General features: G+C 57.7%; 1 protein-coding gene across 1 annotated transcript in view; it reads right to left on the reverse strand.

Moving 5' to 3' along the window:
* DSCAML1 (DS cell adhesion molecule like 1) overlaps nucleotides 1–17,313 on the reverse strand; it is a 338,974-nt gene that overhangs the window by 75,787 nt on the left and 245,874 nt on the right. The window contains exons 7-11 of the mRNA XM_032868593.1: nucleotides 15,230–15,526; nucleotides 13,339–13,611; nucleotides 3,875–4,153; nucleotides 3,372–3,491; nucleotides 2,308–2,484 (exon numbers count right to left, since the gene is read on the reverse strand). Of these exons, the coding sequence (XP_032724484.1) occupies nucleotides 2,308–2,484; nucleotides 3,372–3,491; nucleotides 3,875–4,153; nucleotides 13,339–13,611; nucleotides 15,230–15,526 (1,146 nt within the window). The remainder of the gene's footprint in view (nucleotides 1–2,307; nucleotides 2,485–3,371; nucleotides 3,492–3,874; nucleotides 4,154–13,338; nucleotides 13,612–15,229; nucleotides 15,527–17,313) is intronic.

Below are 17,313 nucleotides of genomic sequence, written 5' to 3' on the forward strand. Positions count from 1 at the left end.
GGGGTCGGTAACCTAGAGCAATATGCCTGCGTAAACACGTCAGGAAGCGGAGTGGAAGAAGATCCCAAAGCAAATCGGGAGCCTCTGTGCCCCATCCCGGTGCCCACTCCCACCCCCGTCCCACTGTCTCAGGAGCCACTTCCGGCAGCTGGCTGCTGTGTAGCATGGTCAGGAGGCTGCAGAAGGGCCGGCAGACCCTCCAGCCCCAGAGAGAGGCCATGCCGTGCTCAGCCCTTCCATTTCGGCTGCCCTCAGGCCTCCAATGCCCGGCCCTGCTCCTCCTGTCCTGCTGTCATTCAGGGTGGTGCGGGGGAGCCCCTAGCACGGCCGGGCGGGTCACTGGGGAGCACGGGGCTGTTATGCAAGGGGGCGTTTGTGGCAGAGGGAGTGTGTCATGGAAAGGCCATCTAAGGAGCGCACGCGTGTGAGGCAGTCGGAGAGAGCACAGCTGGAAGACAGCCCGTCGGCTGAGGGTGGTGGCAGCAGGGGAGAGGCTGTGTGAGGAGGTGTGGAGAGACACCGTGTCCCTGGCAGTGGGAGGGAGGTGCGGCGAGAGGGAAAATATGACCAGAGGTGTCTGTGAGACGGAGCAGATGTGAGAAAGGCGTGTGTGCGCATGTGCCTTGCTGTGGAAGGAAGCAAAGGAGAGTGACAAGGTGGCTGAAAATAGGATGAGGGTGAGGGGAGGAAGGACCGAGGTCCAGATTGTGCCCACAGGTGATGGGAGTGGTAAGAAGCTCCTCGGGAAGAGAGGGCCCGGCGTTGACATCGCCTTGTGTGTGTGTGTGTGTGTGTGATGCTGTGTGGCACATGCTCACAGGGCTGCCCTGAATTTACAAAATGGGCTTCCTCTGAGCATCTCGGGCTGTCGCTCAGCTGCCTGGGCCCAGCAGCACGGACGCCACTGGAAAAATGCGGGGCCTGAGAAGTGAGGTGACTTGCCCCAGGTCCCTCCAGGATATCAGGGACATCACACAGCCCGCCTCCTGGCCGCCAGGTCCCCCGTCCCCCGCGTCCCCCCTCATCCCACACACCGGGGGCCACAAAGCCACAGCCACGCTTGTGTGGCGGAATCCCCTGGCTTCGAGAAGAAAGAGCAAAGAACAAACACGAAGATAAAAAAGACTGAAGGTCTGGGCTCATCCCCGCTGCTGACGGGGGCGGGAAGGATGGGATTCCAGGGACGGTTCTGTGAGGTGCCTGCTATCCCTCCCACCTCACGCAGGCGGAATTAGCAAAGTTCTCCCCGGCTGAGGGATGTAGATTGATTGCCTGGTTTTATTAAGGACAAAGTGCTTTTTGATAGTGTGAGGGAAGTGGCTCCCCAGGGCGGGGATTCCGGCGCCCGGAGCTCCCCGCGCATCGATCGCTGGGGCTTCCCTGTCTGGTGCGGAGCTGAACACGGGCTTTGGTAAGCGATAAAGCAGCTCGGATTCTTCCAGGAGGGACCCCACACCGGGCACTGCCCTCGGCAGTCATTCCCACACCAACCCTGCAGGGACTGCCGGTACCAATAGCCAAACTGGTAAGCCTTTGATGGCTGACTGGATGCCAGTATCACACGGGCTGCTTTCCACATATTATCGCACTCACTCCTGATGCAGAACATAACGGGGGTGGTTCTCTACCAGGGAACTGAGGTATGTATGGCAAGTTCAAGCAAACTCATCAAGGTCACAACAATTACAACATGGCTCCTAGATTCCCACTTGGCTTTGGTCGGGTGTTAAAACACAGACTCTCACCACTGTCCCGCATGGCCCGTGGTCCATTTCCTGACACTGGGTCAGGTGGACACTGTTCCTCGGACACCATTCCCTGGGGGCCCATTATACGGACCCCAAGACTCTAAAGGGATAGTCTTATTTGGTAGGAATATCTGCATGGGATTCAACAGAATTCCGGGGTATTCTGGGCTTCTGAGGCCGTGAGGCCAGCTCTGTGTCTGGGGATTTCGAAGTCACAGACTGAGCACTGAGTGATGAGTCTCAGTGCTCTTTTGACTTTCCCCAAATATCTTCCCCTTCCTGTGATCAGTTCCTGTGTTCCTCAAGCAGTTTGGTGGGGAGGGTGGGCTGGAAATGAACTTCTAGCACAGGGAAGACACTGGAGCCTAGACAGATGAGGTGACTCGGCCAAGGTCACAGGGGGTCTGAGTCCCCCACATGAGTGTCCCAAGTGCACCTCTGACCAGGAACCCTCCCTGCCTCCTGCTCACAGATGGAACAGTGGCTGCTGGGCAAGTGTGGAGACGGGCCCCAGCCTGTGGTCGGGGGACTAGGAGCACCGTGAGGGGGTAGGACTCACTCTTGACGGTGAGGAACATGGACTTGCTGATGTCGGTGCCCACGCCGTTGCTGGCCTGGCAGAGGTAGTAGCCCATGTCCTCTTCCAGGACGTGGCGGATCAGCAGCGAGCTGTTGGCCAGGATCTGGGTGCGGCCGGTGAGGGGAACCGGGTGGTACTGCTGCGGGCTCCCACTCCCTGGAAGGAGGCAGCTGTTAGGGGGCTGGGGCCCAGGCTAGCATACAAGTTGGGCCAGGTTGGAGTACCCCAAGGGACGCCCTGACATCCTTCTCCTGCTGACCTAGGGCTATCTTGTAGCACTCCCAAAGTGCTCCTCTGGGTGACTGGAAGGCCTCACAGAGGTCTGGCCCTGCCCCAGCTCTCAGGTAAGGAGGTGGAGTTGGGGACCTCTGCTCAAAGCCCGCCCTGGCACTGAGCCTCAGGGCTGAGCTTGGAGACCAAGAGTTGTCTCAGGCCACTTGGCCACAGGCAAAGGCGAGATGGAGCCCTAAAATGGCAGCTGCTTGGTCTTGGACGGCCAGATCTGGGAAAGAAGCCAGCCATCTTCCAAGGGGGGCTTTGTGGTCTCCTCCCCATCCCCCCAGTGTCAGGGATGGGCACGGCCTACGACAAGAGGTTGGCATGGGACTTGGTCAGATACCAAATGTATCCTTGGGATGATGTTAGGCTCGAAGAAGGACAGCAATCCCAGCATAGTTTGGTGAGGAGGAGGGGCCTAGGAGGTTCCGGGACCCCAAGCAGGGTGGGGAGGGCTGGGGAAAGCAGACATACACTGAGTTCTAGGGCTGGATGGAGGAGGGGAGAGGTCAATCTGTGGGGACTGGAGGAAATCTGGAGTCGGCATTCTAGCTGTCCCCAGTCTGCCGATCCCCGAGGGCAGGGTAGGACAATATCCAGAGCGAGTACAGCCTGGGATCCCCTGAAAGCTTAGAACCCGGGACTCCCACCTAGAGCTCCCACCCAGGGGTAGGAGTTGTGTGTGGGAAAACGGGCCCAAGCCCCATCAGCTTCCTTCTCCCCACTCCCTGACCGGGCTCGGAAATGCTGGCTGGCCAGGGGCTCACCCTTGGCATGCTTCCACATGACCTTGGGCGGGGGGTAGCCATCCACTGAGCAGTTGAGCACTCCAGCTTTGCCGTAGATGCCATCCTGGTTGTTGGGCTGGACCACAAATCGCGGGGGCACTGTGGGAAGAGGGACGGTTAGGGAGAAACCAGTCATCTGTCTCTAATGCTCTTCTGTGGTCTCTAACCTTCTCGTCTGTGCCAGCCCTGCCTGCACCATGATCAAGTTCAGAAGAGGCAGCTCTGAAACTCAAGATGCTGAGGGCTTGCTGAGGACTGGGAGTCCCGTGTCCCAGCTCTCACCCTGCCAGTGGCTAACTGAACAGGGCTCTTTCCCTCTCAGGGCCTCTGGGTCTGGGCCTGGAAAGCAAGAGATTTGAACTTCTTGATCTTAGTTAAGGCCAGCTGTTTTTCAGCCTGTGATTCCAACCCCAAATCTAGAGACATTGCTGACAGCCGACAGGGCTGGGCCCTCAATTCCCGGCCCCAGCCTCTCTGCTCACCACGCACGATGAGCTGGCGCTCCCGGCTCACGGTGGCCGCCGCGTTGCTGGCGATGCACGTGTAGTTGCCGTTGTGCTTGAGGGAGACGCTGGAGATCTGTAGGGAGCTCATGAATTCCTTGCTCTCGATGGTCACGCCCGAGCCTGAGATGATCACCTGTCCGTCCTTCCTCCAGGTGATGCGGATGGGCATGTCCCCCGAGGACACCACGCAGGGGATATAGAGCAGCTGGCCGATGGAGGCAGGTGGGAACTCAAAGGGCTGGATTAGAGGGGGCACTGGGAAGGCAAAGGGGGAGGCTGCTGTCAGGACTCCCATGTGCCCCAGCCTGGCCAGCAGCGACTGCCTCACGGCTTCACCTCCCGGCCCTTCCTGCCCCTGGGGCTGTAAGTAGAATTCCCCAGGGTGCCAGTGCCTTGTCCTATACCTGCAGAATCTCTTGGGGCTGCCCCTGGCCGTTCGTTCTCATCCCCTTGCCCGCCCAGGCGTGGGCCCCTGTCTCTGTGTAGGGCATTCATTGGCCTGCATTAATCCTGACCATCAGACTTGTCCCTGCGATGACGCATGTGTTCCTGGATTCCCATCTGCCTGCGGATGCTGCTCGGTTTTCGCCCTCACTCCCCTGCTGCTCCTCAATGGCCTGGGGCCACCTTCTCATCCCAAAGATATGTCAGCTCTCTGGGACCTGTGAACGACAGGGGTGCTATGCCCCAGATGTCGGGCGTGGGGGACTGTGTGAGTGTGAAGGCGGGCACTGAGACTGTCCCCAGTTCTTGCCCCACAGCTGTGCCTCCGAAAGCCAGGATGCTGTCTGCTGGCCTCCTCCAGCAGAGCTCCCATCTCCCGTCCCAGCCCTGCCCATGGTCGTCATGTGCTAGCACCCTGAATCCTTCCCCAATAACATGATGTAGCTTAACCGTTTCCACTTCACAGATGAGAACATTGAGGCTCAGAATGGAGAAGTCACTTGCCCTCGGTCGTCTAGCTCCTAAGCGGTGACAGAGGGAATTGAGACCTGGTGTCCCTGTTCTCAGGGTCCACACTCTCTTCCCTGTGCTGCCGGCTGCCTCTCCAAGAAACCCCAGACACGCCCCGCCCAATGACTCTTTCGTCTCATCGGTGAGCCCCCCTCGCGTGGCAGGGAGGAGCAGAGAGGGAGCCCTGTCCTTCGTGAGACAACCAGTTTGCCACTCATCCGGCAGAGCGGGATCTGCACAGCCTCCCTCCCCGCCCAGAGATCCAGCCCGCCCCACAGCCCACATCTTCGCCCCTGGGGGGCCTGTCTGGAGCCTGAGCCTCTGTGAGAGGGATCCTCCTTTTTCAGCTCTGGCTAGGGCATCAGCCATTATCTTCATGATAACTCAATTAGGCCACAGCGACTTCCCCAGCAAGTGGGGGGAGAAGAGAGAGAAGGAGACAGACAATTAGCTTAACAAGGATGAGCACCCAGTAGATGAGATCTCCTTTCTGCAGTCAAATAATTAAATTACAAGGCTGTCCACAGTCCTCTGGCCTTCTCCCTGGCTCCAGCACCCCGCCCCCTAGGAAGCCTGCCGCTTTCCACCCCAGGCCTACCCACAGTGACCACCAGCAGGGCCGAGCACTGGGGGGGAGAGGATGGTGGCATCCTAGGCATTCCCAAGGCCCTCCCTGCACCTCAAGGCCCTCCCTGCTCCCCAAGGCCTTCAGGCTCAGCAGGGAGCTTCCCCAGCAGAGTGGTGGGGGATGGGCATAGAATCACCCTTAGCAGCCCTTTGGCTCCCTTGGAAAGTTCTTGATCAAGAACCTAGGTCCAGAGGAAGTGACATTTAGGAGGGACGGGATGAGAGCCATACCCTTCAGCAGGGTGTTTAACAGACCTTCCCAGTGTCCTCTGCCACCTTACTCTCCATCCTGCCATAGGCGCTCCATCAGTGTGCCGTGACCACCCTCCGCTCCAAGTCTTAGCCCGTGCCTCGGCGAGCACAGCTGGACCCTTGTCCTTCTTATTCCCATCATGCGTGCTCCCCCCAGGGCCCAGATCTAGGTCCACTGGGGCTCTGGCCATTGTCTGGATCTCCCCCTCCCAATCTCTGGCTTCCTATTGCCCGGGTTAGGGTTTGCCCCAGTATTCTGGGTGGTTGGCTGGGTCTTGGGGATCTCCAAATGAGATTTCCCCAGAAATGTGGAAAGCTCCTGACTCTAGTAATGGCCCCATGCCGACTGCTGAGATTTCCCAGAGGTCCCTCTGTTGGGCTCTGCCATTTCCCTCCCTGGGGCCTGTTTGGGTGCCTAGATCAGACCAAGACTTCTGGCCTCCTTGGATGTTTTGAGGGAACTGTTGCAAAGACCCAGGTCTGCCTCTAGTTTGTTTCTCTAGGCCAAACAGAACCAGGCCTGGCCCAGTTCTCCTTCCCACAGAGGCCGGAAGCTAGAGCCCACAGGCCTCCAGGGAAATGCCTCCTCATCCTCTCAGAGCCTCTGCAGTATTATGTTTCTATGAGTCCAGCCCTCATCCCACAGCACCTGTGCCCACCTTCATCATGGCACCTGTCACAGGGCGGGAGGGTGGTGGTTTGCACTCCTGCCTTCTGTGGGGGGTCTGGGAGCTCCTCTAGGGCAGTAACTAAGACTGACTTCCCTGGCCAGTGGCAAGAGTCCAATAAATGCCTGGCGGGTGAGTGAATGAATGAATGAATGAATGAACACATGCTCAGATATGATTTCCTGGGTTGATCTTAGAAGTTGAATTGTCAGGTGGGTCAGGGTAGAGAGAGCACAGGATGGTGGTCCATCCAGAAGAAGAGGGGGGTTCCTATGCCATTCCTGAAGATGCTATATTGATGCTATCAAGGGAGCTTATCCCTTGGTTCTTTCTGGGGGTCAGGCCCTTGCTCCCATGGCCCCAGAAGCAGCTCCTAGGCACACTTGAACGTGACTAAGGGGAGATTCAAGGCAGTGACGGGGTGCAGAGGAGGATGTGTGGGCAAAGCTAGTTCTGGGAGGTTCTACCAAGGAGGAGAGGGCCGAGGGGCTGTCAAGGCTGAAGGACCAGCCCCGGGGATGGGGGGTCTCGCGCTGTATTTCCTCCGTGAACAGAGCAAGTGGCGAGCAAAAGACTGAAATCAGGTAGGGAGACTTAGCTCATCCAATGGGAAGACTGTCTCTCTTAGTAAGAAGGGATTTGGGTAATGGAACAAGTTACCAAGGCAGGTTAATTCGTTAATTAACTAATTCATCTAATATTTATGAAATGCCTAGTCTGTGAAGGCATTATTATGCTCCGTGTGGGCTGGAGAAAGTAGAAACATGCTTAAAATACAGATAGAACCCCCAGGAGCTCATCCTCTGCTAGGGAAGGCAAGATATTTCCCTCAGTGATTATTGGGCAGGCACCACCTGAGTAGACAGATGCTGAACTCAGAGCCTAGAGACGTCTCACTCATCTGGCTGGGTGACCGCGGCCTCGCGGAGGAGGTGGCATTTGGGCAGAGAGCTAAAGGACACAATGTACATGGGGTGGGGGAGGGGGAAAGGCTGAGCCATGATGCAGAGGCCAACCAGGGGTGATCACTCCCTTCTGGCTTTCGGGAATAATGTGGATGGCTACTGCGATGCCCCTGGAGACGGTAGCCGACCAGTACCCATCTGGGGCTGGCCAGAGTTCTCAGGAGCACAATTGTCCTGTGGGAGGCAGACAACCAGACAACACACCAGAGATCCAGGGCAGGTTCCCGGCCCCCTCTACCCTTTGCTCCTGCTGCAGGCCGACGAGGCAAGGAGGTGTCCCCTTAGGAACCCTTTGGTGGGAGTGTTAGGGGCCAGAGCTGCTCATGGAATTTCTTGGTTCCAGGCTTCTGCTCAGATACTTCCATAACTGCAGGTACAGCAGGAGGGAGAAGAAAGTCCAGGGGTCCTGGTTCCTTCACAGGCTCCCGGACTAGCAGAGAAGCCCCATGAGCCAGAGGCTCTGAGTAACAGGGTATGGGGGCTCTGGGATTGGTGTGTGGGCAGCAGCCCCAATGTGGGGCTGCTTTCTGACCTGTGAGTCAGGGATGTCTTCCCCAATGCTCAGAGGTAGACGTGAGCTAACTGAACGTGTGTGTGTCCATTTCTGCCTCTGGGAAAGCGATCCTCAGTAGTGGGGTGGGGGGAGTGTCCTGTTCTGATGACCTCTATCGCAGTGATGAGCAGGGACCTCCGAGGGTCGACTGCACAAAGGCCCCCCCCCCCGCCCCTGAGTCCCAGCATTTCTCCAACCCCCAGCCTGAGTGTGAGGGGGCATGCTCTGGCCACAGTCATCTTTGGGGAGAGGGCAACTCCGTGCTGAGGGAGATGGGGTTGGAGCAAGGTGCTACCGTGGTGACGAGGCCAGAGGACAGAGTGGCTGGGGACGTACAGTGGTTGCAGCCGTCTAGGAGGTGCCCGGCCACCATAAAGCCTTTACGGCCCCCTGCTTGGGAGCGTTGCGCAGACGACGGTGTGCCAACGGCCAGCCCAGACCATAAACACTTTATGGTATCGCTCATTGTCTGTCTTTGAGACTGAGCCTTCTTTACTGCGCCTGCTTACCGGAGAGAGGGCACTGGGGGGAGTCGGTGTGTCTGCCTGTGCAGCACGGAGGTGGGGAGACAGCCGTGCCAAGGAGCTGGGTTCTGGCCTCTGTCTTCTGTGCAAGTGAGCGGAGGCAGGCTACCTCCCGTCAACCACCCTGCCTCCGCCCTGAGCCTCCGTTTCCTCATCTGAACAACGGAGGAGTTGGACCAAGTAATCTCTAAAGCCTCTACTATTTTAGGAATAATAATAATAACTTCCTTTTTTTTTTTTTTTTTAAACACAACCCTCTCTTTCTCAGGGAGGCCTCCCTTGGCCACCCTATTTAAAATCGCAAAACCACTCCCAACACTTCTTGACACTCTCATCCCAGCTCCTTCTTTGACATGGGGTTTCTTTTATATATTTTATGCATTATCCATTTGCCCCCCCTCCCAGAATGGAAGCTTCCAGGGACAGGATTTTTGTCTGTCCTGAGCGTGGCTGCATTTGTCAGTTGGTGCCCAGAACATTGAGGGTACGCAGTAAATTCCCTGAATTGGTAGACGCTGCCTCCACACCATCGTCCCCACCGTCACCGCCACCAGTCACCCTCTTGAGCCCTGTCTGTCCACCGAAGTGGCTGCTTGCTCGTGTGTGCCAGGACCCCTCTGCTGGGGAATAAAGCCGCTGGCAGGAGCTTTCCTGGTGCCCCCCTCTCCCAGGGACCACAGGGCTCTCTGCATCTACGGAACCCATTGTATTCCCTCCCTGTGGGTTCCAGACCTCCACCTCTGTGGAGAGCAGGCATTTGGCCCAGGGACTGGCTTTTTCCCAACCCCCAACCTAGGATCACAGAAACCCCCAACCCACTCACTGGGGTGGAAGGGGCCCTCCTCCAAAGGCTCCAGGCGCAGGGCAGGCACTGGTTTGGGCTGCCAGGGAAGACAGAGTGTGGGTGTGGAGTATGGGCACTGGGGAAGGAGCGGATGTGTGTGTCCTCTTCCGTTTGTGCTCCCCAGGGGCATGGCAGCACCGCCCACCCCCGGCCTTACAGAGCATGGGCGGCAAGCCCCTCTTGTCCTCATCTTGGCTCCAGAGGCCCAGAGAGACTCAGATGTGGGGATGGAGATGTTCTCTCGCTGAGCTGAACCAAGGGGCCCCAGTCGCAGCCTGCCTTCTTAGTTAATTAAACATTCAGCCCGCGTGCCCAGAGATGCTTTTCTGCTACATTATTTTTCAGCTACGGGGGGCCCTAAAGACATCGAATCTAGGTTGGAGCTATGTGCCCGCCTCTTAGCATCCTGCCAGGGATGTCTCTAGATGCCCGGAGAGGAGCACTTGCCTTCCCGACAGCCCTGCTCTCCCCTGCCAGTTGGCGTCACATGCCCCAAGGCCCAAGGGGCCCACAAAGCATGCCCACCCTCTCCCGGCAGCCCTCCCACCTTGCTGGGCCGCACCAGCTCACCTGGGCAATATTTCATCTGGTGCCACTCGCAGCCACCTTTTGTGTCTCAGGAATGGTGTCTTACGGGAGGGTAGGGACAGAGCCAATATTCGTGCACACATGACTGCCGGCATGCGCGTGCGCGCGTGTGTGTGCAACAGCGGACAGGTTAGTGCGTATATGTTTGTTGCATGGACATGCATATCATACGAACCAATGAGCATATGTACGCATCCGCACACACAGAGGACTCTGCACATGTGTGTGCGTGTGTGTCGGGTATGTTCTGCTCTTAGCTCAGTGTCTGAAAAATTCATCAGGAGACCAGCAGTCCCAGAAGGAATGGGGTCAGCAGTGGTTTTTCCAGCTCCTTGGAGCAGCATGGGTTTCTGCTGCTTCCTGCCTGCAAGCCCACGGCCCCCCAGAGAGATGTGGGGTGGGAGGGACTTCTAAGCGATCCTCTGTGTCCAGTGCCCTGTCCCACATCCACCTTGCCTTTTGCTGTACCCTGGCTCTCTGCTCCGGTCCCCTGAGTGGGACGCATGTCCCAGCCAGGTGATGGGAGTGGGCTCAGCCGCGCTGCCTCTGGACCCGGCCTGCCTCACCCAGAGTCAGGGCCCCGCTGCACACCCAGGGGCACCTCCTCCACCCTCCTCCTTGAGTAGCTCTTGGAGCAGCACATCAGCTAATCAAGCAGCATGCTCATAATCAGCTCTGATGGGTTCTTCTGCAAAAGTGCATTCTAATGAGGCGGGGAGAGGGAGTCAGGGAGTGGGAGGGAGGACCTGAGCTTTCCGAGTGGAAGGGGCAGGGGGTCCCAGAGCCCCGCACACAAATGCCACTTCTCGGTCTGGAGAGAAAACAAGGGACGCCCGTCCTTCTAAGGCTGGATCTTCAGACCCTGAGGGCAGGGAAGAGGGAACGTGTGCACACGTGCCCCATACCCTGTACACACGCATGGTGTTTGATGAACGCTGGGCTTTGTGCTGGGTGCGGGAGCCACGCGTGCCTGGTGCATGGGCTCTGCCCTCTAGATCTCTCCCTCTCTCTCTTACACACACACACACACACACGCACTCCCCCTTTCCTCTTGTCGCTCAGCACAATCACAACAGGCCCAGAGAGTCGCTGAGACGGAATGCATCAGATTCAATTCATTAGGACTCATCGCTCCCTGAATGGGGTTGAATAATTGATGAGCAGGAGCGGCTTTCTGGATGTTCTGCGTACTCCGAGGCTCGCCGGAGCCCTGTTATTTATTTATTTTTTTTAAGCCAACAAACCCGGCCAAATGCTCACTGGTGCGGGCAGGCAGAAGGGAGTGGAGCAAAGGTTAGATGTTTTAATATGTGATGTTTACAATGTAAACTCTCGGTCCACCGCTTGTAAGGGAAATGGATACGGGCAGGCCTTGACGCTGGGAGGGGGGCAGGCAGGCTCTGCTATTTCCACCACCAGCAAGCCGGGGAGGTAGCCTGGGGCTTGTGAGCCTCCTGCCCAGGGCTCCAGGCAGGACAGAGGTGGGACAGGCCTCAGCTAAGGAGGGGGCCAGGGTGCCCCTCAGCCTAACTAGGGGGTAGCGGCGGGAGGCAGGGAGGCTGACGCCCTAGGGTCTCATGTCCCCTGCTCTGGCTTGAAATGGCCACGGCCCCACAGTTTTGGGGCCAAAGTGAGGCCTCCCAGCAAGCCAGTACCACCCAGACTGCTGTCTCAGCTTCAGCTCGGGAAACACTCACCGGCTGGCGCTGTGACAGGTGATGGGTGCCCAAGGGCGCCTGTGACATGTGGGGCAGGCGAGGGAAGTGCCGACCCCGCCTTTTGCTGCTACTGTTCAGTCTCCTGACCGTCCACCAGACACTTCACCTGCTCGTGCCATTACCACCCCACGCTCAAAGGGGCCACAGCCCAATGCGGTGTCTACCTCCCCTGATTTTTCTTCCTTCTCCCAGACTTCCCTCTTTCTGTCCACAAATCTGCTCTCGGATCTTGATTCAGGGGCCTGGGACCCACTGCAGCCTTCCCCTGTGCCAGGGCCCCTTCACAGGCCTGGACCCCCGCCCCCGCTGTTTCTTCCTGCCTGTGGGCGCCCCCAGGTCCCAGGCCAGCTTTCCTCTCCTGGTGCATGTTGTCCCCAGGGTCCCTTCCTTCCTGCCCTGGGGTGACCTGACACAGGAGCCCAGACGACAGGGGCTCTCAGCCTTCTCAGGGTCTCTGTTCCCCTTCCTGACTCTCAAGGGGTCCCTGAGGCTTCTTTCTTTCTGAGGTGGAACGTGGAGAGTGGTTCCTCCTCCCAGCCCTCCCCTCCCCCAGCTCTGGGTTAGAGCCCGGGGCCTGGAGGTAGAGAGGCCCAGGACACATTCTGCTTCCAGGTGACAATTACCTGACTTTTTTGTGCCTCTGCCTTTTCCGCCTTGGAAACTGGGGAGAAAATGGTACCTGCTTGAGATAAGGGGGCAGTGCTGGGGTTCAATGAAACTGAGCATGTGGAGTGCCAAGTCACAGTGACTGGTGAGTGGTGGGCCTGCCACAGTGGTATTGGGCTCGTTATGACAACGGCTACAGTCTGGTGCCGGAGACCAGCATGGTGGCTGGAGACCACAGCCCTCCTTCCTCCCTCGCAGGGCCCCAGGCTGGCATCTCCATGCTCCCAGAGCCTCAGGCTTTCCCAGTGCATGAACCCCCTCGGATCCTTGCCCACTGGGGCCATTAGTGACCTCCCATCCCAGCTTTCCTTGACCGCTCCTCAGCCATGCCTGGCAGGCATCTCCTTCCCTATCCTGTCCCAGAGAAGCCAGGCCACACTCCACTCACTCACTGCCCGGCAATTCCAGGAACATATTTGGGATGGAGCGTGGCACACCTGCGCAGCCCCAGAACCAAGGGGACAGCTGTCATTGCTCACACATGCACGGAGTCCCTTAGTTCTACTCATTCATTCATTTAATCCGCAGGCATGTAGTGAATGGCTCCTATGCACCAGGCACCGTGCTAAGTACCTCTGCCCGAAACACATGCCTGTCCCAGGCGAGTGTGAAGGGCCTGGGCCGAGGTTTTGTCAGGATGTCCTCGGTAGGCCTCAAAAAGCATGAGCAGGTAGAGGGGAGTCAGAGCCCCAGAACAGGCTCCCTCCACCTAGCCTCCTGCGGCTCCTGCCTCTTGCCCCATCTTGGTGGCCTCTGGTGGGCCCCCCGCTGATGTGCTGCGGCTCCCTCCTGACTGATCTAGCCCGCCATCGCGGACCCGGGCCTCTGGCCCAGAAAGTGACCTTTGTGCCTCACATGCCTCTCATGCCTCCCAGGTCAGTGCCATGTGTTCTGCGGCCCACAGAGGGAACCTTCTTTGTCTTGCTGCGCTCTCCCCCTCTCCTTGCCCCTTTTCTCCAGAACACCCACTCAGGACTCTCTCTTCCTCGGCCTGCCACTCCTTGAGGCCAGGCTGCTGCTGCCCAGCCGTCGGCGGGTGGCGGAGAGCCCCGGGTGGGCTCTGGGTCTGGGCGGGGCCTACCTTTGACAGCCACGTGGACACTCTGGCTGATGGACAGCTGGGGTTGGATGAGGACGCTGCACAGGTACTCCCCCTCGTCCATGCCCTTCTGCACGTCGGTGAGCTTCAGCGTCCCATTCTCGAACACCACCTGGCGGTGATTGTCGGGCAGCAGCAGGGCGTCCTTGTACCACTTGATGGAGTAGTAGGGGTAGCCGATGACCCTGCAGTTGACGAGGGTGTCCCGCCCGGCGATGGCCGTGATGTTCCTCATCGCCCGGATGCTGGGGGGGCCTGGGCGGGAGTCAGTGGGGAGGAGGAGCAGAGGAGGGACAAGAGGTTCGGTTAGCCAGGGACAGCCGGGAGCTGCCCTGTGACTCTCTTCTCCGTTACTTGGCTCTGAAACTCTCGGGGGATGGAAATTCAGTGGGGTAGGGGGCGGGGTGGGGGAGAAGGCAGACTTTACTGCAAGGGTAAAGGCAGAGGCTGAAGCTGGGGGCACCCACGGTCTCTCCAGGACTCTGTTACTAGCTTCAAACAGCTGCAAACAGACATGGTCCTTGCATGCCTGGGGCAGGGATCCGTCCCCCTAATGGGACGGGGTATGTGAGCCAACTGAAGCCTCACGAGAAGTGACTGGGATTTGGGAGGGTGAGTTCTCATTCACAAGAGGATTCAGATTTGGGGGTTACAATGGTGATGTGGAGATTTTGTTTTTTTTCCATTTAACTTGTGCATCATGGTCTTGTACCAAAAAGGATCTCATATACATTAAATATCTAAAAGGCAGTAGGAAGGTCGTTACTGGATGAGCTGATGGTTTTCTTCTAAACAGGTAAGTGGGTTTTGTGGGTCCCTGAGAAGGGGCCCTAAGAGGGGGACTCTGGTCACCCTGGTTGCGGGGAGGGGGTGTCCTCAGCTGGGTGGCTGGGCAGGTGGCGATGTGGGAGTGGTCAGGGAACCAGGCAGGGATTGGGAGTGGGCATAGGAAACCCCAGGCTTCAGGTTCCCCACCCAGCAGATGAGGGGACACATGAGGGGATCCTAGGACCCTGGAACTCTGACCCTTCCAATTCAAAAGCAGGGAGGGAGGTAAATGGGAGGCCATTTTTCTCACATGGGGCTGGAGCCCAGGCTCCATGGCAGCCACCAGGGCCCTTCCCCCTCCTCCTCTGCCCCTGGGTCAGGGGTCGCTGGAGGGGCCAGGTGAGGACCAGTGGCACCCGACAGGGTTGCAAAGAGCTTCAGAGAAGGGTCTCCTCATGCGGATGACTTGGAGAGCTGAGATCTGGGGATGATCACCTGAGGACTGCTTCCCCCACTGCTGCGGAGGTGTCTGCTTTGGGATGCCCCCACCCAGCCCGAGCCTCCCACTCTTGCTGGCTTGGGCCTTGGGAGGGAGGAAATCGGGGGGAAGACTGTGAGTTGGCTCCTGGCTGCTTACATCTCCTGGAGCATTTGGGGGATGGCTCAGTGGGAGGACACTGGGAGCACAGCTTTGATGGACACCCCCATCCAAGGTCAAGTCTGGCCCCACTGCCCCTTCCCTGTCCTTGTCCTCACAAGGCCCTGGTGGGGCTGGTGGTTGCTAGTGGGGTGCTGAGTGTACCTGGGGCCAGAGAGATCTGATGGGGAGGAATGGGGGTGGGGACAGGTCAGACTGGGAGAGGAGAAGGGACAGGGGAGGGGATGGGGATGCAGAGGAGGGCCAACTGTAGCAGACACGCACACACGAGAAAGGATGACGGGTGTGTGGAGGGCAGGGAAAAGGGGAGAAAGAGAGGAAAGAGACCGCTACTAAAAGCAAAATGACAGTTAATCATAAGTACTAATCACCACAAGAATAATGGGAACCACAGAGATGGCAAAGGAACTCAAAAGCCTATTCTGATATTTAAATGTAGACAGGCACCTCTTACGTTTATTCGCGCCTGGTATTCAGCACTGCCCACCGAGTTCCGCGCCGCGCACCGGTACACGCCGCCGTCACGGATCTGGGGGCCTGTGACGTTCATGTGGCTGACGGTGGTGCCGTCTGACATGGTGTACTGGTTGGTGCGGTGGCTCCCGTCCCGCACGATGGGCTCGTCATCCAGGGCCCAGGTGACGGTGGGGGGCGGGGCGCCCTTGGCCGCGCACATCAGCGAGAACTGCTCCCCAGGGTTGACCACCTTCTCGCTGAAGGACGAGACTATGCGGGGCGTGCCGTCTGCCGGGAGCGAGGAGTCCCCATCAGGGTCACCGAGCCACGGAGTGACGGCCGCCCGGCCAGGCCACCCCATCCCGTGAGGTACCCATTTCTCCCGCACAGATTTCCAACCCCTGGATTTGAATCTTCCCGCAGCCCCTTGTGAGCTCTGGGCAGGTTGGCTTTGGGCAACTTTGGGCTTTGGGCAAGTTACCTAACTTCTCTGAGTCTCCCCATTTCTCAACTCTGGAGGGTAGAGATATCGGGGGGCGTGAATATACCCTCTTCATACTGATGCTGTGAGGACGAAAGGGATTAGTGCATTAAAGATGCTTCGTATAATGCTTTGCAAGTGATTGCTTAATGTCAGCTCAGGCCCACTTTGCCCTTCTGCCTTTCTCCTCCCTGCGTTAGGAAAGCCATAGGACTCAAGATCCCCGCGTGGAACCAGGACCTGGCTGGGCTGGACCTGCGGAATTGGATTCTAGCGCTCGCTCCTACACGTGGGTTGGGGGTGCTAGAGCCCTGTCAGCCAAGCCTCAAGTTTAAGGCTTAGTGGCTGCCCAGAGGCATGGGTGTGTGTGTGGCCGGAGCTTAAGTGTCGGCTGACCCAATAACCCCAGACAGGACAATTAATCCCACTGCTCCAGCTTCCTCGATGGCAGAGGGAGCATGAAATTACTGAGCCTGGCCAGCCTGCCACACAGGGTTGTTGTAAAGTTAAAGTATGTGTTGTGCACTTGAAAACTAAGGCAAACACTTAAAAAAAAAAAAAAAAAAAAGGCCAATGTAACATGGCTCTCCACATCCCCCACCAAGTTTCACACCCAAAAGCTGATGTTAATCCAGTCTGCCAGCCCCTAACCCCGTTTCTGCAGGAGACTCTTACCTAAAACCACGGGGAGAACCTGGTGCCTGGCAGAGCCTGGGACCGCCCACTAGGGTCACGGCTTTTGGCCCCTCCTCTGCTTCTTTCCTTGAGCCCTCCTTTCTGGCTTTTCCTCCCTCCCTCCTTTCTGCCCTTCCTGCCATCCTCATTTCCCATATCCCTGCCCCGAACTGGCCATCAGTGGGCTGTCCTCTCAGAGAGAAATTGTGCTGTGTGGGGAGTCGGTCAGACAGGAAGTCCCCAGAGAGGTCAGGCTCCCATTTTGAACTGGTCTGTTCCTAGCTGGTAGGAAGAAGATCTGGGAAGAAGTTCTGGCTGGACAAGAGGAGGCAGGGCCTGAAGGAGGGGCAGTTCACTGTGCACTGTACTTAGGGTGAGAGATAAGGGGATGCCCACTACCATGTCCCATCTCCCAAGGAATGAGGACCCACAGGCTGTGACGGGTAGACCTATGTGGGATCCCAATAACCTGTAGGACTTGCCTGGGTTTGGTGTCTTTGTTATAATGCGGAAAAATCCTTGGAAGCAATAGGATTGTGGGGTTTTTGTTTTGTTTTGGTAGCAACAAAGGAGCTGGGGGACCACTAAATTTGTTGGTAGGGATAGGGCCTTTGCCAATCCTCACTGTATTCTCATGCAAGTAAGAAAAAGGAGACTCCTCTGTGTGGTCACAACCTGGTGCCAGGGCCCATGGCTTGGCAAGGGGGATTCAAGCTGGATTCCAGTCCTTACTCTTGGTCCTGCCTTGAAGGCACTTTGTGCAATGAACAACTTGAACCACCGTACACAGATGTGCTGGGTGAGGAGCCCCGGGTGGCAGCAGCTTTAAAAGGAGAAGGAAGCATGTGGAAATCCAGCTCTGTAGCAAGAAACAGCCTGCTGCAAAGAGACCTTAGGGCAAAGATTTGAAAGTCTATGG

The sequence above is a fragment of the Lontra canadensis genome, unplaced genomic scaffold (assembly GCF_010015895.1).
Source record: "Lontra canadensis isolate GAN:19392208 unplaced genomic scaffold, GSC_riverotter_1.0 scaffold36, whole genome shotgun sequence".
Lineage (NCBI taxonomy): Eukaryota > Metazoa > Chordata > Mammalia > Carnivora > Mustelidae > Lontra > Lontra canadensis.